This window comes from Camelus dromedarius, chromosome 8, assembly GCF_036321535.1.
Source record: "Camelus dromedarius isolate mCamDro1 chromosome 8, mCamDro1.pat, whole genome shotgun sequence".
Classification (NCBI taxonomy): Eukaryota; Metazoa; Chordata; class Mammalia; order Artiodactyla; family Camelidae; genus Camelus; species Camelus dromedarius.
Window position 1 is genome coordinate 19,679,354 of NC_087443.1, and position 26,191 is coordinate 19,705,544.

General features: G+C 47.9%; 1 protein-coding gene across 5 annotated transcripts in view; it reads left to right on the plus strand.

Moving 5' to 3' along the window:
- The first annotated feature begins 3,557 nt into the window (after positions 1–3,557).
- TMEM273 (transmembrane protein 273) overlaps positions 3,558–26,191 on the plus strand; it is a 55,485-nt gene continuing 32,851 nt past the window's right edge. For 2 of the 5 annotated variants that reach the window (XR_010381901.1, XM_064487942.1), the window contains exon 1: positions 3,558–3,760. Coding sequence is in view for 3 of the 5 variants with exons in the window: in XM_064487942.1 (XP_064344012.1) it covers positions 3,715–3,760 (46 nt within the window). In the remaining 2 variants the exon portion in view is untranslated. Of the gene's footprint in view, positions 3,761–22,853; positions 22,908–23,790; positions 23,932–25,717; positions 25,749–26,191 lie in introns of all 5 variants that reach the window. The other 3 variants (XM_064487943.1, XM_010986718.3, XR_010381900.1) reach the window with 3 other exon arrangements.

Genomic DNA, 26,191 nt, shown 5'->3' on the forward strand with positions numbered 1-26,191 from the left:
GCTTCTTTTTTAAGTATTTACATCTGTAATTTCCGTTTGTTATTTTACTTGCAAGCCACAGTCTGATAGGAGACATTTTCATTATCATTCAGTTCTAGCTATTTTTAATTTTCACTGTAATTGACTTATAAGTTGATTTATGAGTTAATCAGAAGTGCATGTTTGACTTAAGAGTTACTTAGAAGTGCATTTTTAAGTTTCCAAACAGATAGAAATTTAAACTATTTTTGGCTACTGTTAACCTGATTCAGTTGCACTGTGGTATGACACGTGATCTACATGTCACTTCTTTTGTGAAATTTTTGAGTTACTTCGTGGCCCAGATGTGTTTTTTATTTTTCTGTAAACATTGTATGAATGTCTGAGAAGATTATTTTCTATCTGTTGGGTGCAGCATTCTATTGAAGTGTTATCCATCAATTTATGTTTAAAATTTTCCCTAGCTTTGATTTTTTAGAAAGTCTCCTGTAACGGTGGTGGATTTGACAGTTTCTCCCAACTTGCAGACACATTAGGCAAGAATCCTGCACTCTGAGGCTGGTGCTGAGGTGCTAGGGGAGGACTGAGGCTTCCAAGATTTGACCTTGACCGTGCTGGGGGAGGGGCAGCAGCCTGCAGAATACCAGAGCATCTGGCTTCTTCTCTTCTGATTGGCAGAGTCACCTCCCAACCACAGGTAAGGTTCACAACCTTCTCGCTCAAACCTGGAGGCTGAGCTGGCTCAGCCTGAGTGTGAGCTAAGTCAGCCAACTGATTTCTTTATTTAATACAAGCTATTGAGACTTTGTGCTGTATCAGGCACAAGGTTGGGTGCTCTGGTCTCCGACCTCACAGGCTCGCAGTCTCTTGGGAGTCATCCCAATGCCTGTGAAGGAGCAGCCTCAGGTTACCAACGTGGCATTTATTACAGGGACATGGAGTAGGGCACACATCCTGGCTGGGGTCACCATATCACACTGAGACAGCCAATCGCACCCAGGTACACTGGCTAGATAGCAGGCTGTCTTTTCAGATTCTAGCTTATGGGACCATTTTGAGCTTCTGTATTTCCCCCTTCTCCACTCAAGTAGGTAGCAGATGCTGCATTTTCTGGTCTCAGGAGGTTGTGGTGGGATGAAAAGCAGAAGTTGCTGCAGAAACTTCCCTTCCTAGGTTTATATATGAAAGTCTGAGCCCTGGAACAGGTCTCGAGAGGTATTCTAGAGCAGAATACACACGGTTGTTTGGTTTGACCTGCCACATGTGAAAACATTTTGAAAGTAGTTGCCAAAAATTAGAAAATCAGTGGTTTCACGTCAACCTGGGACCTCTTTGTGCACCTGAACGCTCTGGGCTTGCCCGCAGCTCCCCTGGTGTGTTTCCCGTGGTCCCCAGCCACTGCCCACAGATTGTGGCACCTGCACTGGCATTTTCTTACAGTTCACTTAGGGGCAAGTGAAATATTTCTCCTACAAACGTCCCCACCTTGTGGGATAAAAATTTGAAAAGTCCATGTGTTTTGAGAGAAGCACGACAGAGTATGTTTCCTGGTGAAGACTGACCCAAAGAGTTTAATATGAAATAAAGTGGGTCTGGGTAAAAGTAAGAGAGGTGATTAGACAGGCTTACTGACCCTGACCAGCTTCTGACAAGGGGGAGAGAGTGCCAGGCTGATGAAAGTCAGGACATTTCTCTTATCCCACAGCTGGCTCTTTGGTTCCAAGGACATAGCCATACAGTGGGACATTTTCTGTCCTGCAGCTGCTGCATTAGTTCCAAGGGCATCCCCCAGTATTTCTTTCTTTGTTCTCTTCCCCCTTCACCCCCTGAAGTTCCTATTTTAGGGCTGAGCTCCACGGGAGAAAAGAGCCAACAGTAAATGACTGGCACCGCCAGAATGAAGGTCACATTGGCAGAGCCTTCCAGTAAAAGACCCCGAAGCCCAGTCACAGGTTGGATCTGTCTCTACCTAGCTGATGGCTCCCTGCTTGAATGTTTTCTTTCCTTTCTCTCTCTCTGAGCAATAAAGGCAGGTCTTTTTAAAACTCTTCCTCTATTGAGAATTCTTTCTCGGTCAGCGGGCAAGGACCCACACATTTGGTGGGCTTTCCAATTTGGAGGGTCCTTCTATCTGCTAACAAAAGGATGAAACCTTAAGACACCAAAATGTAGCAAACCGCTTTCCCCAGAAACAGGCATCTCCATTCAGGTCTGTCCTTTACATGAGACGCAGGAGCAAAATGGCCATTCTGAAGGGACCCAGTCAGTGGGTGTCAGTGGCCACCAGGGCAACCTAACGGCCTCTGGCTGGATGCCTGGACCTCGGCAGTAAGTGGTACCCACCCACAGAGGGCACAGCACAGTATGAGGGGCACAGGCTGTCAGCTAATGGCCTGGGCTCAATGCCCAGCTGAGTGGACCTAGGGGTGCCACAGCCCCCTGCCACGTAGCTTTCTCCTCTGTCTAAAGAAGGTGGTGCTAACCCTTAACTTGTAGGGCTGGGATGGAAGACCAAATAAACTCCCATTCTACGGGAGGGCTGGGCCTGGTAGGAGGTGCTCAGTGAGTGAGCTATGTTAGGGATTTGGCTGAGGGAGTGCAAGAATACAAAGAGTTCTGGTTCTGCCAGCTCATTTAGATGGGGCTCAACCTTTGTCATTAAGTTGATTTCTGTTTTTACAAAGTGATGTTTCTTGCACACTGAGGTCGATGGTTTGACAGTCAAACGGGTGTCAAGGAGAACCATGGAAACACGTGGCCCCAGTTCTGCAGTTGGAGCCTGTGTTGACAACCCAGGGTCCTCCGGGGTAGGGCACTTGATCTGGGATCTGTGAATTTTGGCTGGGACATATTACAGCTCTGCCCTCAAACCTCTAATGGAAACTTAGCATTTCCTTCTAACTGTGAGTGCAGCCAACCAACCACAGCGCCATTGCCACATGGATGATCTGATTACTGGTAGGAACTGCATTTCCATCTATATCCCAGTTGCTAGAGATATCGCTAAATACCGTTTATGTTCATCACGACGTCAAGATGGTGGTAGGATTTTCACCTGCTGCTAATCTTGCTATTTCCTGTGTGGGTAAAGGAGCCCATGTGTTTCTGTATCACAAGGCTGTTTTTTAAATATTTTTATAACTGTATTTCAAAATAACTAGTTTCTTTTATAACCCCTATGTACTTTATTCTGGACATTTAACAATGTTATTCTGAGAAGAGAGTCATAGGCTGCCCCAGATGTAAAGGAGTCTATGGCACAAAAACAGTGATGGGGCAGTGCTGTGGGCTCGGGGGTACTTCCTGTCTCTGCCCCACAAAGCCATGGGGGCCACTGTAGGAGTTAGACATCCCAGCAAACAAAATTTGCCCACATCCCTTTCTGAGACTTACGGGCTGGGGTCTTTGGGCAAGGAACTGCACCCAGCCCCACTTGGGTTTGGCGCTGAGTGAGGAAGATTACAGGAGATAATGTTGAGTGAGGACCAGCACCCATCCCCCTTCCCCCTGCCCCACCACACCATGGTGAACCCTCATTGTGGGCCAGCTCCCTCCTGCCACTTCACAGACGAGGATGACAGGGCAGAGAGGAACTGAGCAGTGTTGGGCTGTGGTGGCAGCTTCCTTCCCCATCTGTCATGTGAGGCTTGGCTTCTGTCCCCACCGAGGCGGGCCACTCAGCCCGCCCTGCCTGCCCTGCCCGCCCTTTCAAGAAGCCAGGAGCAGACAGGCAGCATGGGCTTGGGGATCCGCATGCTGAGAGCCCTTGTCCTCCTCCTGGGTAAGTGAAGCATGCGGGAAGAGGGGTGCACGTTCCTGTTGCGTGGCAGGGGGTGCCTCGGTGACTGGGATACTGGGGCGCGTTAGCTCATCGGGGCTCAGTCTCTAAGACATGCGTGTGTCCCTTTGGACAGATGGCTTTCCTTACTTTGACCAGACAGTAAGCAGCACTCCTGTCTGTCACATTCCAGCTGCAACTTACAAATGCTTCTGGGCCATGGGAGAACAGGAAGTTTCCTGTGGCAGAAAGATCTCTGGGCTCAGGACCTAGACAAATCTGGCTTTAAGCCATGGCTCCATTGCTGGCAAACAGAGCAAGCTTCCTTGAATCTCAGTTTCTGAGCCAATAAAAGAGAGGATGGTAATACTTACCTTGTAGGATCATGCGAAAATTAAGCTAAATTTAATTCAGTCAAATCAAAATAATTACATAAAATGAGAAAATGTAGCTACGTGGATGCCTCTCTGTCATTAATGGTGAATCCATCTTATTACGGAGCAAAGCAGGCTGGGAGTTACCCAGAAGAATCTTTATTTTTTAAAGTCATCTTTAATCCTGTGATCAAAAGAAGGAAGGAGGGAGAGAGGCAGAGACCAACAGAAAAGTAGGGCCAGATATAGCAGAAGAAATATCAGGTCAGAAAGGCAGAGAGGAAGAAGCCAAGACAGATAGAGATCAAGGTAGAGTGATGGTTAGAAATATGCATAGAGACAGATAGAAAAGGCAAAAGATCTTTGCAAAATCTCCTTTTAACATCAACCATTATTTCTTAAAAAGGCAATGGACATCTGTTGTATACACAGAGATGCTCTTTCCAAGAATTTGCACTGAGTCAAGGCTCAGAGGCCAGCAGGCTGTCTCTAGAATTAATGTTCTGTCTCTGGAGTGATAGCCTGTATCTTGGACATGGGTCAAATGATTCAGGACTCTGAAGCCTTTACCAAGCCCAGAGAGCTAGTATGTCAGACGGACAGCAGCCTCGGCGTCTATCAGTTTACATCCAGAAATGGGCATGTGTAACAAATGACGGAGGCAGTGAGGGGATGGCAAGAACTGGCAAGCAAGAACTAAGGACATGCAGGACAGATAATGCAAAGTGTACCTGGTAAGGTGGCAGATGTTCTAACAATTAATTCTGCTTTTGACCCATGTAAATACACAAACCACTCTGTCCTGGAAGAAAAAGTTTAAATTTATGAAACCTGATGAAAAAAAATGTGCAAATTATTTGAACAGACAATTCATCGAAGAATTGCAAATAGACAGTAAACCTATAAAGTGCTCAGGCTCACAAGTAATAAAAGAAATAGTAACAGCCAACATTTCTGAGTGCTTATGATACGCTGCATGTTCTGCTAAATAAACACTTCACATTAGCTCATGCAGTCCCCATGACGACTCTATGAAATAGGTCCCCCTATTATCTGCATTTTGTGGACAAGGTTTTAATCACTTGGTCAAGGTATCATAGCTAGTTAGTGTTTTGGATATTATTAGTAGAGATAGTAGTGGTTAAGCATGTGTAGTCTTCCTTCCAGTGCTCAGTTTTCCCATCTGTACCTTGGGTATAAAGATAGTACCAACCATGTAGAAAACAAACTATGGTTACCAAAGGGGAAAGAGATGGGGAGGGCTAATGTTCTGTACACCAGAAGTTGATGCAACATTGTAGACTGACAAGACTTCAATTTAAAAAATAAAACAAAATAACCAAGACAGAAATAACCTGTGTATCCAACAACAGATGAAGGGCTAAAGATGTGGTATAAATATTACAATGGACTATTAGTCAGCCCTAAAAGAACAGAATGTTGCCATTTGCAACAATATGGATGGATGTGGAGGGTATTATGCTAAGTGAAATAAGTTAGACAGAGAAAGACAAACAGTGTGTGCTATCATTTACATGTCAACTCTAAGAAATAAAATAAATGGATGAATATAACAAATCTGAAACTATTTTTAAAGCCGAGATCCATGTAACAAATGTCCATTGACCCAACAGCCTGACTGTTAACACATTTAAAAATTTGGTTCTTTTTAAAGACACCTGTACATAAAAGGAGATAGAAAAATCAGCACATCCGTCAAAAACAGAGCATCAGAGATGGAGCTGGCTCGCCTCCTCTGTCTTGTTTTCCTCCCTCCCTCTCCAGAGGAAGCAGCACCCCTGCTTTGACTGTACTTACTTCCTGTGTTGCTTTCTAGGTGTTAAAATGTTGACCTGAGTACCACCATCGCATGGGTAACATCTGTGTCTTCTCCTCATTCTGAGCCTGTGAATCAAGCGTATTCATTTTAACCACCTCTGTGATTCTGCTGAAACACCACATCATAATTTCATTATCTATTCCAGTTTGACCAAATTTAGGTTGTTTCTTACTTTTTGCATGACCACGGAAGCTGCAGTGAGCCTTCTCAGTCCTACCTCCTAGAACCCACATGCATCTGTTTGCTTCCCTAGGAGGCACACCTGGAAGAGGAGTTACTGTGTCATTTGTATGTACGACTCTCTTATGGGAATTGCTCCCCATCAGTGCACTCTGGACTGTCTGTCTCCCTACTGATTCAGTAATCCTCGAAATTGTCAGACTTCTCTCTCTCTCTTTTTCTTTTGGTAGTCAGAGTTATAAAATATCACCTCCAAGTTTTTAGGCTCTGTGTTGCAGATGGCTAGTGAGAATAACCATTTCTCCTGTACTTACCAAACAGTCAGATTTCTTTTTCTGTAAACTTCCTGTTAGTTTCACTTGGTTATTGGTCTTTTCTGGATATTAGTTATTTGTGTCATGCATCGCAAATATTTTTCTCAGTTTGTTACTTATCTTTGATGTTTGCTCTGCAGAAGTCTCTAAATGTGATATAATCAAATTGATTGATCTTTTCCTTTTTGTGTGTTTTGTTTTCCTGTCTTGTCTAAGAAACTCTTTTTCTTTTAACTTGAAAGTGGTCGCATTTTTCATGACTAGGTCTTTAATTTATTTGGAAATCATTTTCGTGTATGGGCTAATTTTAGTTACGGAACATTAATTGTCCTATCATTTATTTAATAAGCTTTCCTTTGTCTCCTGCTTTGCAATGCTTCTTCTATTCTATACCTACTTAACACATGTTTGAACTGTTAATGGGCTTCCTATTCTGTGCTGCTTTTTGTATCCGTTTACACTGGGTTCATGTCACACTGTTTTATTTACTACAGCTTAGGAACCTTGTTTTCCTGTAGGTAAGATCCCTCCTCCTCCCCCTCCTCCCCCCTCCCGCTCTCTCCCCATCCTACCCCCTCCCCCTCTCCCCCCTCTCTCCCCTCCCCCTCCCCTCCCTCCTCTCCTCCTCTCCTTCTTTTTCTTTTGTGCCTTAGATTCATCTTGGCTCTTTCCACAACCTTACTGTTGCATGTAGAGTAATTGTGTGCATTCCTTGACAAGCATCATAAAAGTCTGCTTCCTGAGAGTGACTCTGGTTTGGTGCTGCTCTCAGCATTTCTATGTAGACCTCGATCATTTCTCACAAACAGCCCACAAGGTAGACGTGCTTATTAATAACTAACTAGCCTCATCATTATGCCCATTTCACAGATCAGGAGACTGAGAGAAAGAGCAACAGAGTCGCTTACCAGAGATCCTGTAACCCAAAAGTGAGAATGCTGGGATTCAAATGGAAGCACCTGTTGCAGCAAAGTGTGTTACAGCTCAGTGCTACAGCTCAGTTGTGACAGCAACCTGGATCCAGGTGAAAGGCCAAGCAGCATTCGGAGGGTTGGAGAACTCAGGTTTATTACACCAGCAGGCCCAGAGGAGTTAACACTCCAAGCTCTGGACCCCATCTGTAGGATTACACAGGTTTTTATAGGCTACCAGTCTATACTTTGCAACATCATATATAAATAAGGTGTCACAAAGTTGACTAATTAGGAATGAGCTTTATAGAAATGGACCAATCAGGAGTGATAGAAATGGACCAATCAGGAGTGAGCTCCATGCAAATGAGGCACTACAAATGGACCAATCAGGAGTTAGCTCAGGGAACCAAAAGAACCTTAGGAGTAAGTCCCGCTTTCCTAGAAGTGAGCCTTTTCATAGTTAAAAACTGAGATAGTGCTTCTGGGCCAGGGAACTGAATGGTGCTGGCAACAGAGTAGTGGCCCTGCCCCGGGGTCCTGCCATCTTTTTCATGGGGTTTCCCACCCCTCTACCTGGATGCCCAAAGCCTATATTTTTAGCCCTAACACCAAACTGCCTCTCAGTGAGACTAGAAAGTGATATCAGCATGCAAAACTGATGTGACTTTTCAAACTCTTCATTCAGTTTATTTCTAAGTAATTTCAAATTGCAAGTTGCAAGAATAGGAATAGTAAAAAGCATGTTCGTGTGAGTTGCTGATTTCTTAAACAAATTCCCTCATATTCCTTATCTTATGTTCTCTGTCTCACCATCTTTCTCTCTAGGTATGTTCATATAATAAAGCAAATGTAGATATTTATATCTATAACTTATATCTATCTATATAGAGATATATAGGGAAAATATAGAGATATATTTATATAAAACAAATCTCTCCATATATAGAGTTTTTTTCTGAGCCATTTACAATTAACTTGTACCCATCACTTTTTTTTAAACCCCTAAATACATTAATGTGCATTTCTTCAGCATAAAGAGAATCTCTCACATAATCACAGTCCCAGGACAGTTATCAACTTCAGGAAATTTAATGTTGACAAAATGTTTTCACATAATCTATCATAGCCCAATGTTTTCAGGGGCCCCAACAATGCCCTTTGCAGTTTTCATTGCATCTAAGCCAAGGAGCCAGGGGTGGGGAGGAGCAGGTGCTGTGTTTGGTAACCGTGTCTCTTCAGCCTTCTTTAACCTGGAACACCCCCACAGCTTTTGTTCAGCATTTATGACACTGATGTTTGAGAAGCTTCCATCTCCCTTTTCTCGTGGAACATCCCTCATTTCGGGGTTTGCCTGATATCCTACTGACCAGATTCTGGGGGTCCATTTCCCACCAGAAAACTCTAGAACTGAACTTCCGTCCTCAGGGTTCACATTGGGAGGCCCAGGACAGCTTCCTGGGGAAGGCTGATGTACTTTTGACATAATGATAAAAACTTCAGGACCGGGATTTGGATTATGATTGTCACAATTCTAAATAAATTATTTGCCACTTAACCACCAACTGATCAATATTTTAAAATTTTGCTAAAATACTGCTCTAACAAGAGCTATTGAAAATATCTGGTGAAATTTCAAAGCATTTTATTAGAGGTTTGCATTTTCCTTTTTAAGAAGCTGCCATGCAAAATATTCCTGTGGACTCTAATTCTAACCAAAATGTCGGCCATCTGTCTTCGTTTTAATTCCATTGGAAAGCACCCGCTGAAATCTATGTATTATTATAATACAATATCACTTTAATTACGTTCCAGGGCCTAAAACATTCTTCACTGAAGGAGCCAGAGTTATTGAAGAGAGATTTCTCCTCCCCTTAATTTATAATGAAAAGATGGCAGAGGCCGGGGTAAAGAGAATTAAATTCGTTTTTATCTTACAAGTCAAAGTCATCACTTTATTCCTTGGCACTTAGTCCCTGAGATCTTTGTAAAAATCTTTCCTGACAGCTTTTCCCCAGCTCTAGATTCCTGCCAAGACGATGTTTCAGAATCATGTGGTGTGTGGATTCCAGGGAAAAAGAATTCCTGCTGTCTTCGTTTTCTTTGGCTGTGTAACAAGTTACCACAAATACAGCAAAAGAAAACGTGCACGAGGGTCTCTCAGAAAGTCAGCGGAGGATAAAGGAAGAGGCTAAGGACCCTGGGAGGCAAGCAGAAATTTCCTGATAGAGTCGCAATTCTCTTTATGATTTTTCACCCATTTCCTAATTTGATTGCTTGTCTTTTGTTTTGTTTTGTTTTGTTTGTTTGTTTGTTTTTGCTGTTGAATTTTAAGAGTTCTTAATATATTTTGGACTTGAGTTCTTTGTCAATTATGTGTTTTGCAGGTAGTTTCTCTCAGTCTCCAGCTTGTCTGTTCCTCATCACAGGGCCTCTCACAGAGCAAGTTACTTAATTTTAACTAAGTCTATTTTACTGATCTTTTCCTTGTATGGATCATGCTTTTAATATTGTGTCTGAGGAGTTTTCACCAAGCCCTAATTCGCAAAGATTTTATCTGACATGTTCTCCTGAAAGTTACATAGATTTATATTTTGCATTTAAATCTGATCTTCATTTGTGAATTTAGATCTGGGTAATATTTTTTTCTTTTCCTTTCCTTTTTTCCTTCCGTCCATCCATCCTTCCTTCCTTCCTCTTTTTCTCGCTCTTTCTTTCTTTGCCTAAGGATACTCAATTGCTCCTGCACCATGGGTTGATAAAACTATTCTTCTATTGAATTGATTTTGCTCCCTCATCAAAATATCAGTTGACCATACCTGTGTGGACATTTTTCTGGGTTATCTTTTCTTTCCATTGATGTACGTGTTCACCCCTTTGCCAACACCACAGAGTCTTGATTTCTGTTCGTATATAGGTTTCACCGTGGTAGAGCAACCCTTCCTACTGCAGTCTTCGCTTTCAAAAAAAAGTTTCTAGCAAGTCTGGTTCCTTTACCTTTCTGTGTAAATTGTGGAATAATCTTATCTCTATCAATAAAAAATCTTGCTGGACTTTTGCTAGGAATTACGTTAAATCTATAGGTCAATTTGGGGAGATTTGACATCTTTATTATGCTGAGTTTTCCATGAACTCAGTGTGTATTTCTATTTATTAAGGTGCTTTTTTATTTCTTTCAGTGTTGCGGTGTTTTTAAGATGAGACCTGTACATGTGTTGTTAGATTTTCACCTAAGTATTTTTTGAGCAATTATAAATTGTATGATATTTAAATTTTATCTTTCTAGGTGTAATTTTTAGTGTATAGGAGTGGAATTGACTTGTGTGTGTAGATCTTGTTATCCTGCCCCTTCGCCGAACTCACTTATTAGTTCTAGGAGTTAATTTTTAGATCCCTTGAGATTTTCCACATAGACCATGATAACATCTGCAAATGGGGACAGTTTTATTTCTTCCTTTCTGAAAAGCATGCCTTTTATTTCCTTTTCTTGCCTTACTGGACTGGCAGGAGCTTCCAGTACTGTGTTACACAGATATGTTCTCCATCTTAGTGGGAAAACATCTCGTTTTTCACCATTATGATATTAGCTGTAGGGTTTTTTTGGTAAATGTATTTTGGTAGATTTTTTTTTTTATCAAGCTGAAGGAACTTCCCTCTATTCCTCCATTCTGAGAGTGTCATGAGTGGGTGTAGAATTCTGTCAAATGCTTTTCTTGCATCACTTGATATGGTCATTGATTCCTTCTTCGTTAGCTTGTTAATGTGATGGATTACATCGATGGATTTTTGAATATCAAACCAGCCTTATATCCCTAAATAAACTCTATTTAATCATAATATATAATCCTTTTAACTTGCGGATTCTACCTGATAATATTTTAGTAAGAATTTTTGAATCTTTCTTCATGAGGGACACTGGTGTGTAGTTTCTTTTTATTTTATTTTCTTTAAAAAATGTTTTTGCATTTATTTTATCTGGTTTTAATGTCACAGTAATGCTGGCTTCATAAAATCAATTAGTAAGTGTTTCCTCCCATTCTATTTTCTGGGTGGGATTGTGTAGAATTGGTGCTGATTTTTCTTTACGCATTAGCTAGGCTTCTCCCATGGAACTGAACCTGGAGATTTCTTTTTTGGGAGTTTGTAGATTATGAATTCAATTTCCTTAATAAGCTAAGGGCTATTTCAAAGGAAAGGACTTAACAGGAAAAGGCTATTCAAAGTATTCTTTTGTGTTGAGTAAGTCATGATATTTGTAATTGTTGAGGAATTTGTCCATTTTATCTAAGTCATCAGGATTTTACATGTGAAGTTTTTTGTGGCATTCTCATTATCTTTCTCGTGTCTGTAGGATCTGTGATACTGTTTCATTTCTGTTATTGGTAATTGATGTTTTCCCTCTTTTTTCCTTTGTCAGTCTGGTTAGAGGTCTGTCAACTTTATTGGTCTTTTCAAAGAACCAGGTTTTTGTTTCACTGTTTTTCTCTATTATTTTTGTTTTCAATCTCATTGATTTCTGCTCTAATCTTTATTGTTTATTTCCTTCTGCTGGCTTTGGCTTTATTTTGATGTTTTTTTTCTGGTTTCTTCAAGAGGGATATTAGATTATTGACTTATGACGAGAGGTTCTCATCTTTTCCAATGTAAGCATTTTAGTGCTATCAATTGCCCTCTCAGCACTGCTTTAGCTGTGTCCTACAAATTTTGATATGCATGTTTTCATTTTCATTTAGTTAATACATTTGTAACTTTCCCTTCAGACTTGCTTTTTGACCCATGAATTATTTAGAAGTGTTGTTAGTTTCTTAGTGTTTGGCAATTTTCCTGTTATCTTTCTATTATTATTTTTAGTTGAGTCCATTATGATCAGAGAACACTCTTTGTATGATGTAAATTCTTCTAAATTTGTTGAGGTTTGACCCAGAGTATAGACTATCTTAGTATATCTTGTCTGAGCACTTAAAGAGTATGTGCATTCTGCTGGTGTTGGGTCTTACTGCTTGATAGTATGGTTGAATTTTTTTTTAAAATATTATTGTTGATTTTCTGTCTAGCTATTTGATCAATTATTGAGAGAGGGTTGTTAAAGCCTTCAGCTATAATTGTGCATTTGTCTATTTTTTTCTTTCAGTTTTATCAGTTTTTGCTTTATGCATTTTGCAACTTTGTTGTCTGATGTATAGACATTTATGATTACTGTGTCTATTTGGTGGATGGACTCTTTCATCACTTTGTAATGTAGCATATAATCACTCCTTCTTTCTGTTTATTAATGCTTGCATGACATCTATTTTTCTATCCTTTTAATTTCAACCTACCTGTGTAACATTTGGAGGGAGTTTCTTGTAGAGAGCCTCTAGCTCAGTTGTTTTTTAAATTGACCTTGAAAATTTGTTTTTTTCTCTTTTTTCTTTTATGAGGTGGGGGTAATTGGGCTTATTTATTTATATTTGGAGGAGGTACTGGGAATTGAACCCAGGACCTCATGCCTGCTAAGCATGCATTCTACCACTTGAGCTATACCCTCTGCCCCAAAATCTGTTTTTTAATTGGCAAATTTAGGCAATTTACTCTTAATGTTGTTATCAATATGTCTGAGCATTCAGTCCGCCATGTTATATTTTGACTTCTAATCACTCTCTGTTTTTCATTTATTTTTCTCCAGTGTGTTACTGGACCATTTTTTAAGAATTCCGTTTTGATTTGTCTGTAGTGTTTTTGAGTATATTGCTTTTCATAGCTTTTTGAGTGGTTGCTCTGGATATTACATTATATATATACATATTTATGTAAAATGTATTACCATCTACTGGTGTCAACATTTTATCATTTCATGTGAAGTGTAGAAATTGTGCCTCTGTATCCCTTTACTCTCTTAAATATTTCTTCTACATATATTGAGAACTATATAAGACATGTGTCAGTTTTTAGCTTTAACTGTCAAACAGTTTAGAAATCTTAGAGGAGAATAAAAATCTGGTTGATTGACTAATATTTTTAAGAGTCAGACACTATGAGACAGACATCAATGACTCAGCCACACACGACCTCTGGCCACATGCTACTTCCAGGGGACTCCCCCAAGGTCCTCAGCCAGTTTGCCTTCCCGTCTCCCCCTTTCAGGATAAATCTTCTTATGTGGATTTTTAATATACTATCTAGGGTTTTTTGCTCTACTTAGTGAGAAGACACGGGAAGAGTAAGCTTAGCCCATCTTCTCAGGAAAGGAAGTCTGAAAGGAGTTTGTAAGAGCCCAGAGGATGGGTGATTCAGAAGGATGCTCTTTGGGAAGGGGCTCTGGGCCACCTAACATCTCTCAGACACACGTTCCTGATCCAAGAGACTCCTGAAGGGGTGAAATGCCCCTTGAGGTGAAGGCAGGAGGGGCGACCCTGTACCCTGGGTGGGAGCTACCGCCGAGAGGCTCAGAACCAGAGTTGATCTGACTGACACACTTTTCAGCAGACTTTTTCACTCTCTCCCAAATTAAACCACCATGCTTCCTCTTTAAAGTCCTGTAAGCATCTCTGTCACGCCCAGACCCTCATTTATCCACCAGAATTGCTTGAACTGCTCCTTTTATTAAATTTGATTCCATTAAATAACTGGCTAATGGTTCTCAGTAAGATGAACTGGGCTCTGTCTTCCCGCTTGTCTGAATGAAACAGATGAGCAGCTGGGGAATTTCTGCCTGGAACCTGGCTGCACCCACCTCAGAGACCTGTGCAAACCCTTGGGCCATGTCATTGAGGAGTTGATGTCCAGGGGACGAAGTGAAGATCCTAGAGATGGGCCCATAGGCTATGCCAGAAGACTGAGACACATGGACATCACTGCTTTCTCTTAAGTTAAGCAAATAGTGATTTTCACCAGACTCTGCTGAGACAAAAAAATAAGTGAGTCGGGTCCCAAGGAGTTGACGGTCTCTGGGGAAGATAGTTGCAGTGTGGTGTGTTAAGTACTGAGATGAGGCAACATGGACGGAAACAGAGGAGGAGCCCTTGATTCAAACTAGGGTATCCGGGAGGGCTTCTTGGAGGAGGAGTTTTGTTGAGAGCAAATTGATTATGCCTCTGCCTGGCTGACTCCTTCAGCAGCTTCCCACTGCTGCCAGGACAGATAAGCATTTACTGGGGCTACAGGGCCCACCCCAGAGTTCTTGCTCCCCAAATCTGATGGACACAGGAGGGATGCAAGGAGGGCAGCACAGGCTGGAGGGGAGTGTGGGATCAGGCTGGCAGGTGAGTGGAGGAGGGTGGGTGAGCCATGGAGAGGAAGATGGTCTTATCCTGAAGGGCATATCGAGGGAAGGAGAGCCCCCTGCATCTCAGTGTGGCCGACATCAGGCTGGCGATTAAGAGATTTCTTAGAAGAGGGAAGACATCCTGGATTTGTCTAGGGCCATGCCAGCAGGGTCTAGGCTGGCTTCTGAGCCGCACCACATGCTCGCCACTGGCAGCAGCACGTGGCCTGAGGTCGGGGCTGTGGGTGAAGGGGCGCGTCTGTCTCAGCCTGTCCCCAGGCTCCGCCCCACAGAAGACAACGCTGGACAGGGCCAGCCCGGGGCTGTGTGTTCACAGCCCGGGGCAGCTAAGCTGACCCAGGGAAGGCTCTGGAGATACTCAGAGAGGGTCCCTGAGGTGATCTTGGGTTACAAAGAGCTGAGGTCCTCCCGAGCCGGAGATGTGCACTAGTCACGTGACACGTTAAGAACCTGTGGTCCACTTAGGGCCCCTGTCCTCCCTGTGTGCTGGCGTGAGACTCTTCTGTGGAGCCTGGCTGGCCCAGCTTCAGACCCCGCAGCTCTCCTACTCGGTATGTGACCCTACAGGACACATCACCTGCCAGTACTTCCCAGTGAAATGAGGACTGTGTTCCCCGAGAGGGGCCCTGCCCCTCCCTGGCTTTGGAGGTTCCCCCCAGGTCACACACACCCAACCAAATGCAAAGATGGTTTTTCTTCTTGGTCTTCTCAGAAAGTCTCTGAGAGTTCGGGAGCTGGGTCAGGACACAGATGTAAGGGAGAGGGACTCAGATGTGGCTTGAGCAGCTGAAAGCGAGGGGAGGGGAAGTGCAGCTTGGTCGGGGGCTGGGAACTAGAGGGGGGTGGGGACAGCTTTTATTTCAATGATCAACAGGCATTCCTACGCAGACCCAGCTCCCAGATAACCACACTGCACTGCCTCCCTCCGCTTGGCGGGCTAGTTTGAGGGCATCTCAACTCTGCCCAGGAGTCCAGTGGGAAAGTGAGGTGTTGGTGGGAGGCCCATCAGGGGCGTCAGACTGAGCCAGTCCCATCCCGAATCTGGAAGGGTCCGGTCTTTCCAGGAGGCCCAGGCCAGACCTGACTTGCCCCTACTCTGTTCAGAAGATCCTGGCAGGAGGAAGTGGGGAGAGTCCCCCTCCCGAAGGTGACCCCTGGGGAGTGGACTGCAGGGACCCCGCCAGTTGGGGGCCTTGGGGAGGGGTGGGGTCCTGTGTGTGGCTTGATCTCTAACTTTTAAATATTTAGATTGGTGATGCCCTGGGCTCTGTGAATGTTGGAAGCGGCCTTTAAAAAGATGACTAGGGTGGAAATGCCTGGCACAGACCTTGGCACACAGTAGGGCTCAGTGATGGAGGCAGATGGCTCTGTGTGGCCAAGGTTTCCGGGCTCTCGTTGGCCGGGTGTGGCTGTTTTCACTGCAGCATCACGGCCCCTTCCCCGAGGGCCAGGCCAGCTGTCATCCCACAGCCCCGCCCTCTGGGCACATGCGCTGCTCTGCCAGGTCCCCGAGGACTTTGGAGCGAAGCTTCACAGAGGCTGAAGAGCTCAGTATGAATATTGCATGAATAATAATAACCCTACCACTTAGCGGTTATGCAACGCTTTCCTCTTCCACAATACTTTACCATCATTAATTAGTTATTCTGCACTGCTTCCAGCCTCCCCTGCTCTCTCTGCAAAGGCAAGCCCAGAGACTGGCTCCTGAAAATGGCTCTTTGGTCTGAAGCCCCAGTGTTGAGTGGGTGGGCTGTCCCCCACCTGGAATTCCACAGCCTTCAAGAGGCAAGAACAGAGACCTGAGTCCTCGGCGGGGAGGACGTAAGTGCCTCCCCAGAGCCAGCTCCTGGTATGCTCTGCCCCCACCTATCCTGTGGCCCCCTGGAAAGCTGAGGCCCTGTGTCAAGTGGTGGCTGAGTGCCCTTGGAGGATGGCTCCTGCCTGCACCTCAGTCTGCATCCACCCACCTGGGAGGGGGTCCCCGGAGCCACACTCCGTCAGTGGCCAGCAGGCTTCCCGTGGCCAGCCCCATCGCACAGGGGCCACTGAGCCAGAGGCCATGTCCCATCTGGCCCAAGGCCACGGGCTGAGCAGTGGCAGAGTGCGGACTCAGATGTTCTGGTTCCAAGTATCACTCCTGCCCACCCGCTGCGGGGGCAGAGGTGGGTTTCGCAACTCCGCAGAGACATTCATAGGTGGAGCAAAGCCCTCCAAGGGTGAGTGTAGTCAGCTGGGTGTCCCGGCTGTGGGTCCTCTGGCCGGGGCCTCCCTGGACATCATATCCACCCCACCAGGGCATCTCAGGCTACCTCTGGCTTCCACGCACTTCTAGCTCCCTTGAGGTTTCAGCAGCTCCCTGGCGAGGCATGTTAGTGTGTACATGTCACCAGCTTCTGGCCAGCGTGGACCTGGGACTCCCGGGGTGGGGGTTGGGGGGGGCGTGCTGCTTTGGAAGCCCTCCCCGTGCCTGGAGCAGCCTTGGATCCACCTTGGGCCGGAGCCTGCTCTCTGCCTCCAGCCCCTCCATTAGCCTGGAAGGGTATTGATCAGTTCGGCTTCTGGAGCTGAGTGTTTTAATCCCAGTGTGTGAATCTTTAAGAATTAATTAGCAAAGGCTGCTCCGGAAAAACAAAGTGGGCAAAGGTTTTGATACCGTCTGGTCACCCACCATTATTGTCTTCCTCTTCATTATGAGGCTATTTCTGGAAGCTGCAGGCATTTCCCCTTGGTGTTTCGCTGTCTCAGGTCAGCACTCCATCCCTCCTGGTGGCCTCCTGTGGCCTCCTGCCTCCAGCTCCTGCCCGGGGCGGCCAGGTCCTGGCTGTCTGTCCTGTCCCCATCCTCTGCAAGGCTCTGAGGGCCTCAGCTTACCTGTGCCCCTTTGCCTCTCCGACCCACGGAGCCACCTTCTTGATTCCCAAGCCCTCACGCCCCCTCAGGCCTCCTGGCCTTGGCTGGTGTCTCTTTCTCTGCCTGGGCACCTTCCCCGCCTGCCCCCATTCCCCACTCCCCCGCCATCTTCACTAACTCCTACTTGTCCCTTTGTTTTAATTTATATAGTGCTGCTGACTCCAGGAGACCTTCTCTGATGGCCCCAGGCTGGACTAGGTCTCCCTTGGTCCTCCTGGACAGCTGATGGCTGTGCGCTTCCGGGTATTAGCAGGGACCCCATGTGTGCAATCCCTTACTCACTACCCATCTCCCAGGAGTCAGGGCCCACTGCGGGCCAGGATCTGCGTGGTCCTGAGCTAGGTTTGGGAGCGAGCGATCTGTGTGGCTCTGGATGCTCTCTTGCCACGGATGGGGATCCATGGAAGCCAAGGAGGTGTCCCCAAGCTCCCACCCCATCGTGGAGGCATCTCTGCTTTGTTCCCCTGGCTCCTCTGTTGCCCTTCTGCTGTCCCTCGCAAACCTGCACAGCTTCGGGGTGGCTTCTGCCCCACGTCTAGGCACTCTCACAGGAAGAAAGGAATGCTGGTGCCCATGGGAGAGGCGCAGCAGTGTCCTGTTTACGTGAAGTTTGGCACCTGCAGCCTCTTTAATGAGACCGGAAGAGGGTATCGGGGAAGTGCAACTTCAGATGGTTTCTTAGCTTCTGAGCAGGAAGCATGAGGTCCTTGCAAGTCACAGCCGGGTCACAGGAAGGTTCTAGACCCCAGAACAAATATAGCAGCTGCTGGGAGCAGGGGTGCTGTATAACCCAGGCCAACTCAGAGTCCTCCGGCATCCTGCTCAGAATAGGACTGAAGTCTTCTTGCCATATCTGGACTTCATGTCCCTAATTTACAGCAGCAAATAGCCCCAGGAGGAGCGACAGGGCCAGGGCAACTGACCTTGTTTTTCTGAGAAGCGGACCCATTGTGAGCTCTCAGGAGGAAAGGGGCCACCAGCACCCAAAGCCCCCAAACCAGCCCAATTAGAAAAGGCTGCCCTGGGTTCTGCTGGGACTCCAAGGTCAGCTTCCATTGCAGAGAGGCTGGGGACAAATGGGCAAAAGAAAGAGCTTTCTCAGTACGTCCCTTCAACATGTCAGGGTCTGAAGGCCCCATTTTCAGGTGAGAAGAGTGAGGCCCAGGCTCAGACCATACTGCGAGGCATCACCGGCCTGTCCCCTTTCGCTCTGCACTTCCAGTCCCCTTTCTGATCCTCCCCCACAGTGGGGGCGGGCTGTGCTGTTCTTGGACCTGGTACATCCGCAGCAATGGCAGCCACACGTGTCCATCTGTGTTCCACACGTGTTGCATGGGTGTCCCTGGTCTCAGAGTCACAGGAGCAATGCTGTCACTCAATTTCTCTATGGCTGAACTCCACTTCCTCCCGAGCCCTCATCATCGCTCAGCGCTACAAACTTGATCTTATCACCTCAAGCCACTTCCAGTTTAACAGTAATGCAGGGGGTACTTTCCCATCAGTTCAGGATGCTCCCCTTTCACCTTCTGCTTGAATCTGCCAGGAGGAGAAACTAACCTCCAAAGAAGTCTCACTTATCAGCCTGGGCCTGGGGAGAAACAGCTCACTTGGGGACTACCTGAAGTGTTTCCTTTGAGCCGGAGAACATTCTGTGGGGCTGGTGGCGGGAGGGTGGAGATCTTGAGCCAACAGAGACGAAGGGGAGTTCCAGAGGAGGTGGGTTTGTGCTAAGTCTTGAAGAGTAAGTAAGAGCTTTCTGTGGAGACAGGAGAGGCATTGCATCAACAAGAGCAGCGTGTGCAAAGGCCCAGTGGTACACAGGCTTGCTTAGCTTGTGGATCCCAGTTGGGTTTCTTTGAGACTGTGCTGTGACAGCTTCTCTTTGGCAGCCAGCACTCTCTGCTGTGTGAAGGACCTGCCACCTAAGTCATTAGGACTCTCTTGAATGTAGGTGACACTTACCTAGCTCAGATAAAACTAAGATAAAGAAGGTGTTTCCTTACTGAGCTGGCTGAAAAGTCAAGAAGGGATGCTTCAGGCAAGGCTGGATTCAGGGGCTCAAAAGCTATCTCAGACTTGATCTCTGCCTGACCCTCTTCTTTCCATGGGGGCTTCAGTCTCAGTGGGTTCCCTCCACCTCATGGACCATCCTCAGCCCCACAGTTACCAGTTCCAGAGGACACTCTTCTTTCTCAGTATTTGCTCCAAAGTCCCAGAGCTGAGTCTTACTGGCCTGTATTGGATCACCTGCCCCAACTCAACCAGTCACTGCTGACAGGAAGAAGTAATATCTCATTAACCACGTGTGGTTCACACATTCATCCTGGAGCCAGCCTTGGGACCCAACGGAGATGGTTCCCCAAAGGAAAGCCAAGGTGCTGCCTGCAGCTGAGGGGTCAGGGGAGGTGGGTGGGCCACACAGCGAGTGTTCACCCCTCACACCCCCGTTCAGACTCCCTCCAGCTCTTGGAGACTGGGTTTGCAGGAAGATGCTGGACATTACCCACGACACTGATCTCTTCAGTGTAAATCTTGTCTCCCCATCACTCTGTAAGCTCCTTCACGGGGGACTGGGGTCCTGGGTGGCTCTTGGATCCCCCGAGGTACGAGGGCCACGCACACCGCAGGTACCTCATCCCTATGTGCAGACTCTGTTACGAGAAGTTGAATGCTGGTTCTAGACATTTGAAACCCCTTCCTCAAGCTGAGAATGTTGGAATGTATGCGATCTAAAGTTAGGAGCCATTCTGCAATATTTAAGTTCCAAGATGGAAATGGCCAGGCAGCAATTGACAAACACTTAGGGCGGCCTCTCCCTATTTTTAGGTCAGATACTTATAGAATGACATCTGCGGGCACGCACGCCCACTGCCCCACAACGGGAAACACACAGCCTGATTCTGCCCAAATAAGGGTGGTGAAGAGGGCTAGCCCCCATGGAGGGTGGGCCCAACAGGTGTGGACAGCACAGGAAGGCTGAACGTCAGGGATGGGCTCTCAGCGGGTCAGATTCCAACCCAGACGGGGCGGGCCACCCTGCGCTGTCCGCTTGCTCTCTACAGCAGCCCTGCCCATCTTCTCTGAAGGCTGCTCCCTCAGGACAGGGGGAGGGTGGCCCAGAGACCCTCCAGGCCTCAGGACGATTTACCCATGCAGGAGATTCCTTCCTGGTGGGACATGACTTGCAGAGAGCAGACCCTGCTCTGCAGGACTGAGTGGGGAGGGGCTGCAGAGAGGCGGGACAGGAGCCTGGCTATTTTGCAGGGAGGGGTGGAGTGTCTGGGCAGTCAGCACATGGTCCAAACAGGACATGAGGAAGCAGCAGAGAGTCTAGACTCGGAGCCGTGATGGTGCCTTTGTGCATCTTAGAAAAAGGCACCATCCCCTAGGCAGGTGTAGCCTCAGGTATGTGGCTTGATGAGAGCTCCTGGGTGCAGGGACCCACCTGGGCACACGGAGACTGTGTGGGTGGAGGCTGCCCTGGACCCTCAGTGGTCCACCCAGAGGCAGTCCCCAAGCTTTCTGCTCTTGGCAGCAGCAAGGGCTGTGCCCCAGGACTTTGGCTTCTGCCCTCTGTGCCTGCCCGGCTCAGTGTGGACAGTCTGAGCGAGGAGTGCCAGTGATCAAGCCAGACTTGGGCAGCACTGTACCTACTACAGCTTTCTGAATCTACTGGTCAACAGGGTCCCTGACCCCCAGGACCCCTGCCTTGGTACTGTCCCCCGGGTCTGAGAGCCCCCTTGGACTGGCCCCCGGGTCTGAGAGACTGTCATCTGGATGCTAAGTTCCTACTTCATGTCTGCATGAGAGAACACGGAGAATTCCAGCAAAGAGAGCGCAGCGTGGCCTCCTCCTGGGGCTCTCACAGACCTGAAGGCAGGAGCGCTCCGCAGGCCTCTGGCTGCTCCTGCAGACCAGCTCTGCTCGGGCCATCCATCTCCAGCTACTTTGCAGAGTCAGGGGAGATCGGTGCTGGGGGCTCACAGGGATCTATGGTCCAGGAGGGACTCCCCCAGCCCATGACCCTGGCAGGAGGCAAAGATGGGGGTGGCTGGGGCATAAGTGTGTTTATGACGGATTCTCACCCGGGGGCTCCTTAGAGCTCAGGGCGGAGACGCAGAGTGCAGTGGGGAGGGCGGTGGAGGATTTCCCTCCCCGAGGAGGGGAAAGGCTGCCGCCGAGTGGCCGTCTGGCTGGCTAGCAGGAATTACCGGGATGGGATATGGCCTGGTGGAGCACACAGCATGGCCCACGCCCCAGGTTTGTCACTTACAGCTGTGAGAGCAGTGCCCCCATGGAGGGCACTCTCTCAGTCCCTGACCTGGGGCAGGAGAGCCCCTCTGGGGCCAGGGACTGGGGCAGCCTCCCGGCTAGGAGCATGGAGGGTGGTATCTAAGGAGTCGATGCATTTGGTGGGCGAGGCTGATGAAGGATGCTGGCAGCCTGGTGATGACTGGGGCCTGGTGCTGTCAGGGAGGGCAGGGCCAGGCATTTTTGGATGCTAGACATCCAAAATCTTTCTCCCCTTTCCTCCCCAGCCCTCCTGCCAGCAGTCTGAGCTTCTCAGAGCCGAGAAGCGGTGTGTGTCCCTCTGTCCGCATGTCTCCTTGTGTCTCTCTGGTTCTCCAGCTCTTTCCATCTTGCTCTTTCTGACCTGTGTCCTTTCTGTTTCCTCTGTTCAAGTTTCATCTTGGGCTCATACAAAGCTTTTATGCTGCAAGATGGTCAAGGTGATGGTCATCAGGGGAAAGATCCCCAAGGAGGGGACCAAAGAACGATGTCTGTGTGTGAGTGGGGCAGGGGAAAAGACTGTCCCTTAGTGGGCCTGGCTCCATGCACCGGTGCCCTGCTCTGCCCTGTCCCCTGCCTTCTGCCCGATAAAGGCACTGAGGGGCCAGACAAGTCAGAAAGGCCCCAGTGAGAGCGTGTAGCTCACGTAGCTCAGACTTTCTGGCATCAGCCCAGAAGTCAGCTCCGTTCAGTGGCGGGAGCAGTCCAGCCCTACCATGTGCAAAATACCTTGTCCCACCCTTGAAATGGTTTTCAACCTAGCTGGAGCGGCAGGATTAATGTAAGAATTAATGTAAAGAAACAATGAATCTCATTCAAAGAACTGACAAAACCAGGATCATATCTGTGGTGTGTGGGTGGGTGGACGGGCCCCATGTGGGCCCATGGGGGACAGAGGTCACCAGATCTCCAAGAAGACTTGGAATTAGAACAAGGTTTGGCCCCTGACCCCCTGGCCTGATCACGGCCAGCAGTTCTGTTCTAACCAGACTCTGGGTTTTCGGTCTTCGCAGATGTTGCAGGAGCTCAAGTGTTAGCAACGGGCAAGTCTGCTGGGACCGAAACTGGTAGGTGGCTGCCTGGCTGATTCTGGGTGCAGGGCTGAGGGGCGGGAGGAGGCACTCTGGTGGGGTATCCTGATATGTGTCTCCTGCCAGTCATCACAAAACCAGAGCAGTGCCCCCTCCAGGGCTGCCTGAGTGGCTAACACAGCTTCATCCTGGGGGCATGCTGCAAGAGAGACTGCCCTCAAAGGGGACATGAGTCATCAGGGCCACCTCCGTCCACTCTCTATGAGATGATTTTTTTTAAATTTGTTGAAAGATGTTTTATTTGCACCTACAGTGCCCTGCACTGCAGCCGTGAGCCCCTAGGCAGTGGGCTCTGCCTGGCTTCCATGCCCTCGCCAGCCCCTCCCTCCACCTCAGGGATCAGCTCACCTAGCACAGTGCAGCTTGCCGGTCACCCTCTCTGGGAAGGCTCCTGGCTCCCACACCGGCCCACCCCTGTCACCTGGCATTAGAGTGAGCTCTTGTCCTCTGCCTCTGAAGGCAGGCTCCTCAAGATGGACTCGAAGGCTTAGTCTCTTGCCTTCAGTGTTCACTACAGAGCAAGCCATCAAAACATACTCCATAAATGAACTGATGCAGAGATAAGTGAGGACGGCTACAGGAGGCCAGAGAAATGAGGCATCAGCCACTCAGGAATGGTTTCCTCAGCTAAGGGACCAGAGATGGGGTTCCAGGAAGAGGAGACGGGGCGCAGGTGGAAGGGCAGGGAGGCAGTGTGCTCCCAGGAGAGTGGAAAATGAGGCTGGCCTCAGCGGGTTGGAGCGTGGAATGTTAAGGTGCATGAATCTGAACTCCATCCTAGCATAAAAGGAGCCGTAGAAGACGTTTGCAGGGTGGTGACTGATCGCAGCCCCTGGTTCATTTCCTCCCTGCCCGTCAGATATCAAATACGCCCTCATCGGGACTGCTCTGGGCATCGCCATCTTGGCCGGCTTCCTGGCCCTGAAGATTTGCATGATCAGGAAGCACCTGTTTGATAACGATTCCTCAGACCTGAGAAGCACAAACATGGGCTTCAACGGTAAGGAAATGGTGGTGGTCAACCCCAGCTCCACTCCTGCCCGACACAAGATGTACCCCGGGCAACCGCCCAGCGGGAGGCTCCCAGGGCCATGCCAGCTGGAGAGAGATTAAGAAACATGGGTTGAAAAGAAATGCAGTGACCTCTCTGTGTCTCTGTCTGTCTGCCCACCGCCCCCCCTTCTCCCGTATTTTTCCATTTAGTCACTCTTGTTCTTCCTAAGAATCAGCTTTCCTGGAGAAAGGTGGGGAAGAGAGCTGAGTTGGCTTCAGACAGAAATGTCTATTCTTTTATGCAAATAGTGTGATCAGATGAAATTGATGGCAGGAGGTGACGAGGCTGATCCTAGCATGGCTGGGTGGTGGTGGGTGCAGCCGGCGCCGATGGTGTGGGCTAAGCTGCATTTTTCTTCGTAAACTGAGCAAGCCTACTCCGAGCAGTGCTGAGTGTATCCTCATGATCCAGACACTCAGTTTCTGAGTTTTGAAAGTAAAATGTGACATTGATTCACACCCTCTTTCTCTGAAAGTGTGACCCACAAAAACCATTCCCCGTAGTCGGGTGGTGTATAGCTCAAGTGGTAGAGCGCGTGCTTAGCATGCATGAGGTTCTGGGTTCAGTCCCTGGTACCTCCTCTAAGAATAAATTAAAAACCTAATTACCTCCCCACACCAAAAAAAAAGAAAGAAAAAAACATTCCCTGTGTAAGACTGCTTCATGGTATGATGAGGCAGTTTGCTGTGAGGTTTTCCTGAAGATGAGGAGGAAGGAGCCTCACCACATCTCTGGAAAATGTGATTATCATCTGCAAAGATGTGCAGAAGGGAATGGGGCAGGGAGAGGAGGAGACACAGCACTTAGGGGCCTGTCCAATTGCACAAGGAGTTTGATTGGTCGTAGGGGCTTGTTCGCCGTTGATTCTGTATCTCTAGGAATAAGCAGGGAGAAGAAACAGCCTCTCCATCACACAGCAGGACACGTTCTGGGTCTCCTAAGGGCAAGAGAGCCCAGGATCTGCAAGGAGGCGGGAGGAGAGGAACAACTGGAGTTGGGGGTGGATGCTCATTGTTACCTGTGTGCTGAGCCAGGCGCTCAGTGATCGGACCCAGAGAGAGAAGCGCCAACAGTGCCAAAGGGGAGGGGGTAGAGCACTGAGCCCAGGACTGTTCCTCCAGTGGCCCCAACCCAGGGAGCCTCTCAGCGCGACAGGTGGGATGGGCTCTGACCCTCTCCTGCTTGCCTGGCACTGAGCGAGCTGCACCATCGTCACAGCGCCCCCTGGCTGTCCCCAAACAAAAGTTTGTGTTCCCGATGCACTATGAGGCTAAACAAACCTAAATGTCAGTTTGGAGCAGAGGAAAGTTTATGGCAGAGCCAAGCAAGGAGGATGGAGTGGCTCATGCCCCAGAAAACCCCGAACTCCCTGACAGGTTTCAGCAAAGTTTACTTGAAGGCCAGGTAAGGGAGGGGGTCACAGGGTATGTGATCAGCTTGTGCACAATTCTTTGATTGGTTGATGTAAAGGTAACAGGGTGACCAACACTGTCAACTCCTAGGCGCCAGGAGGTCTGGGGGCCATGTGCTCTCGATCATCAAGTAGTTAATTTCTTCCCTTTGGTGGTGGTTTTTGGCAACTGAAAAACTCAGGAAATGTACATGAGATACTCTTATCTGAGTACTTCAAAGAGAAGCAACAGCAGAGGATATAGGGGAGGGGGTCTGTCCTGGGAAGTCACCACAGGGTCCTGTTCAGTTACCTGCCTAATATCCTGCTTTCTCTGTTTAGACACCATCTCGCTAAAGAAGAGAACCCCAAGGTAAGGTCGCCGCTGTCTTGTGACTGGTACCATTTTCCCTCCTGTTTTATCTATATTCTCACCTGACATCCTAGCCCCTTTCTCCACTTTGAAATGTTTCCTAGGGGACTAGAATGCACCCTGGGTCCCCTCCTTTGGGCAGTAGGCAGGTGTCATGAGCACGAGACCCACAGGGTACAGTAACCAAAGGGAGCTTGGGCTGGCTTCTGCACACCAAGAGTTAGGATCTCCCCTCCCCCTCAGATTCCACCCCCCTCCCCCGCCACCAGTGCATCCCTGACTCTCAGGGTGACATCTTCAGCTCCTGCCATGACCCAGTTGGGAAGCCACATGTGTTCTGCTCCAGGCTACCTGGCTTGCCTGCTGCCACCCAGCCTCAGTGCTCTTCCTCATAAAGCTAATGGCCTCTAAGCACAATACTACCTCAGGACCTTTGCACTTGC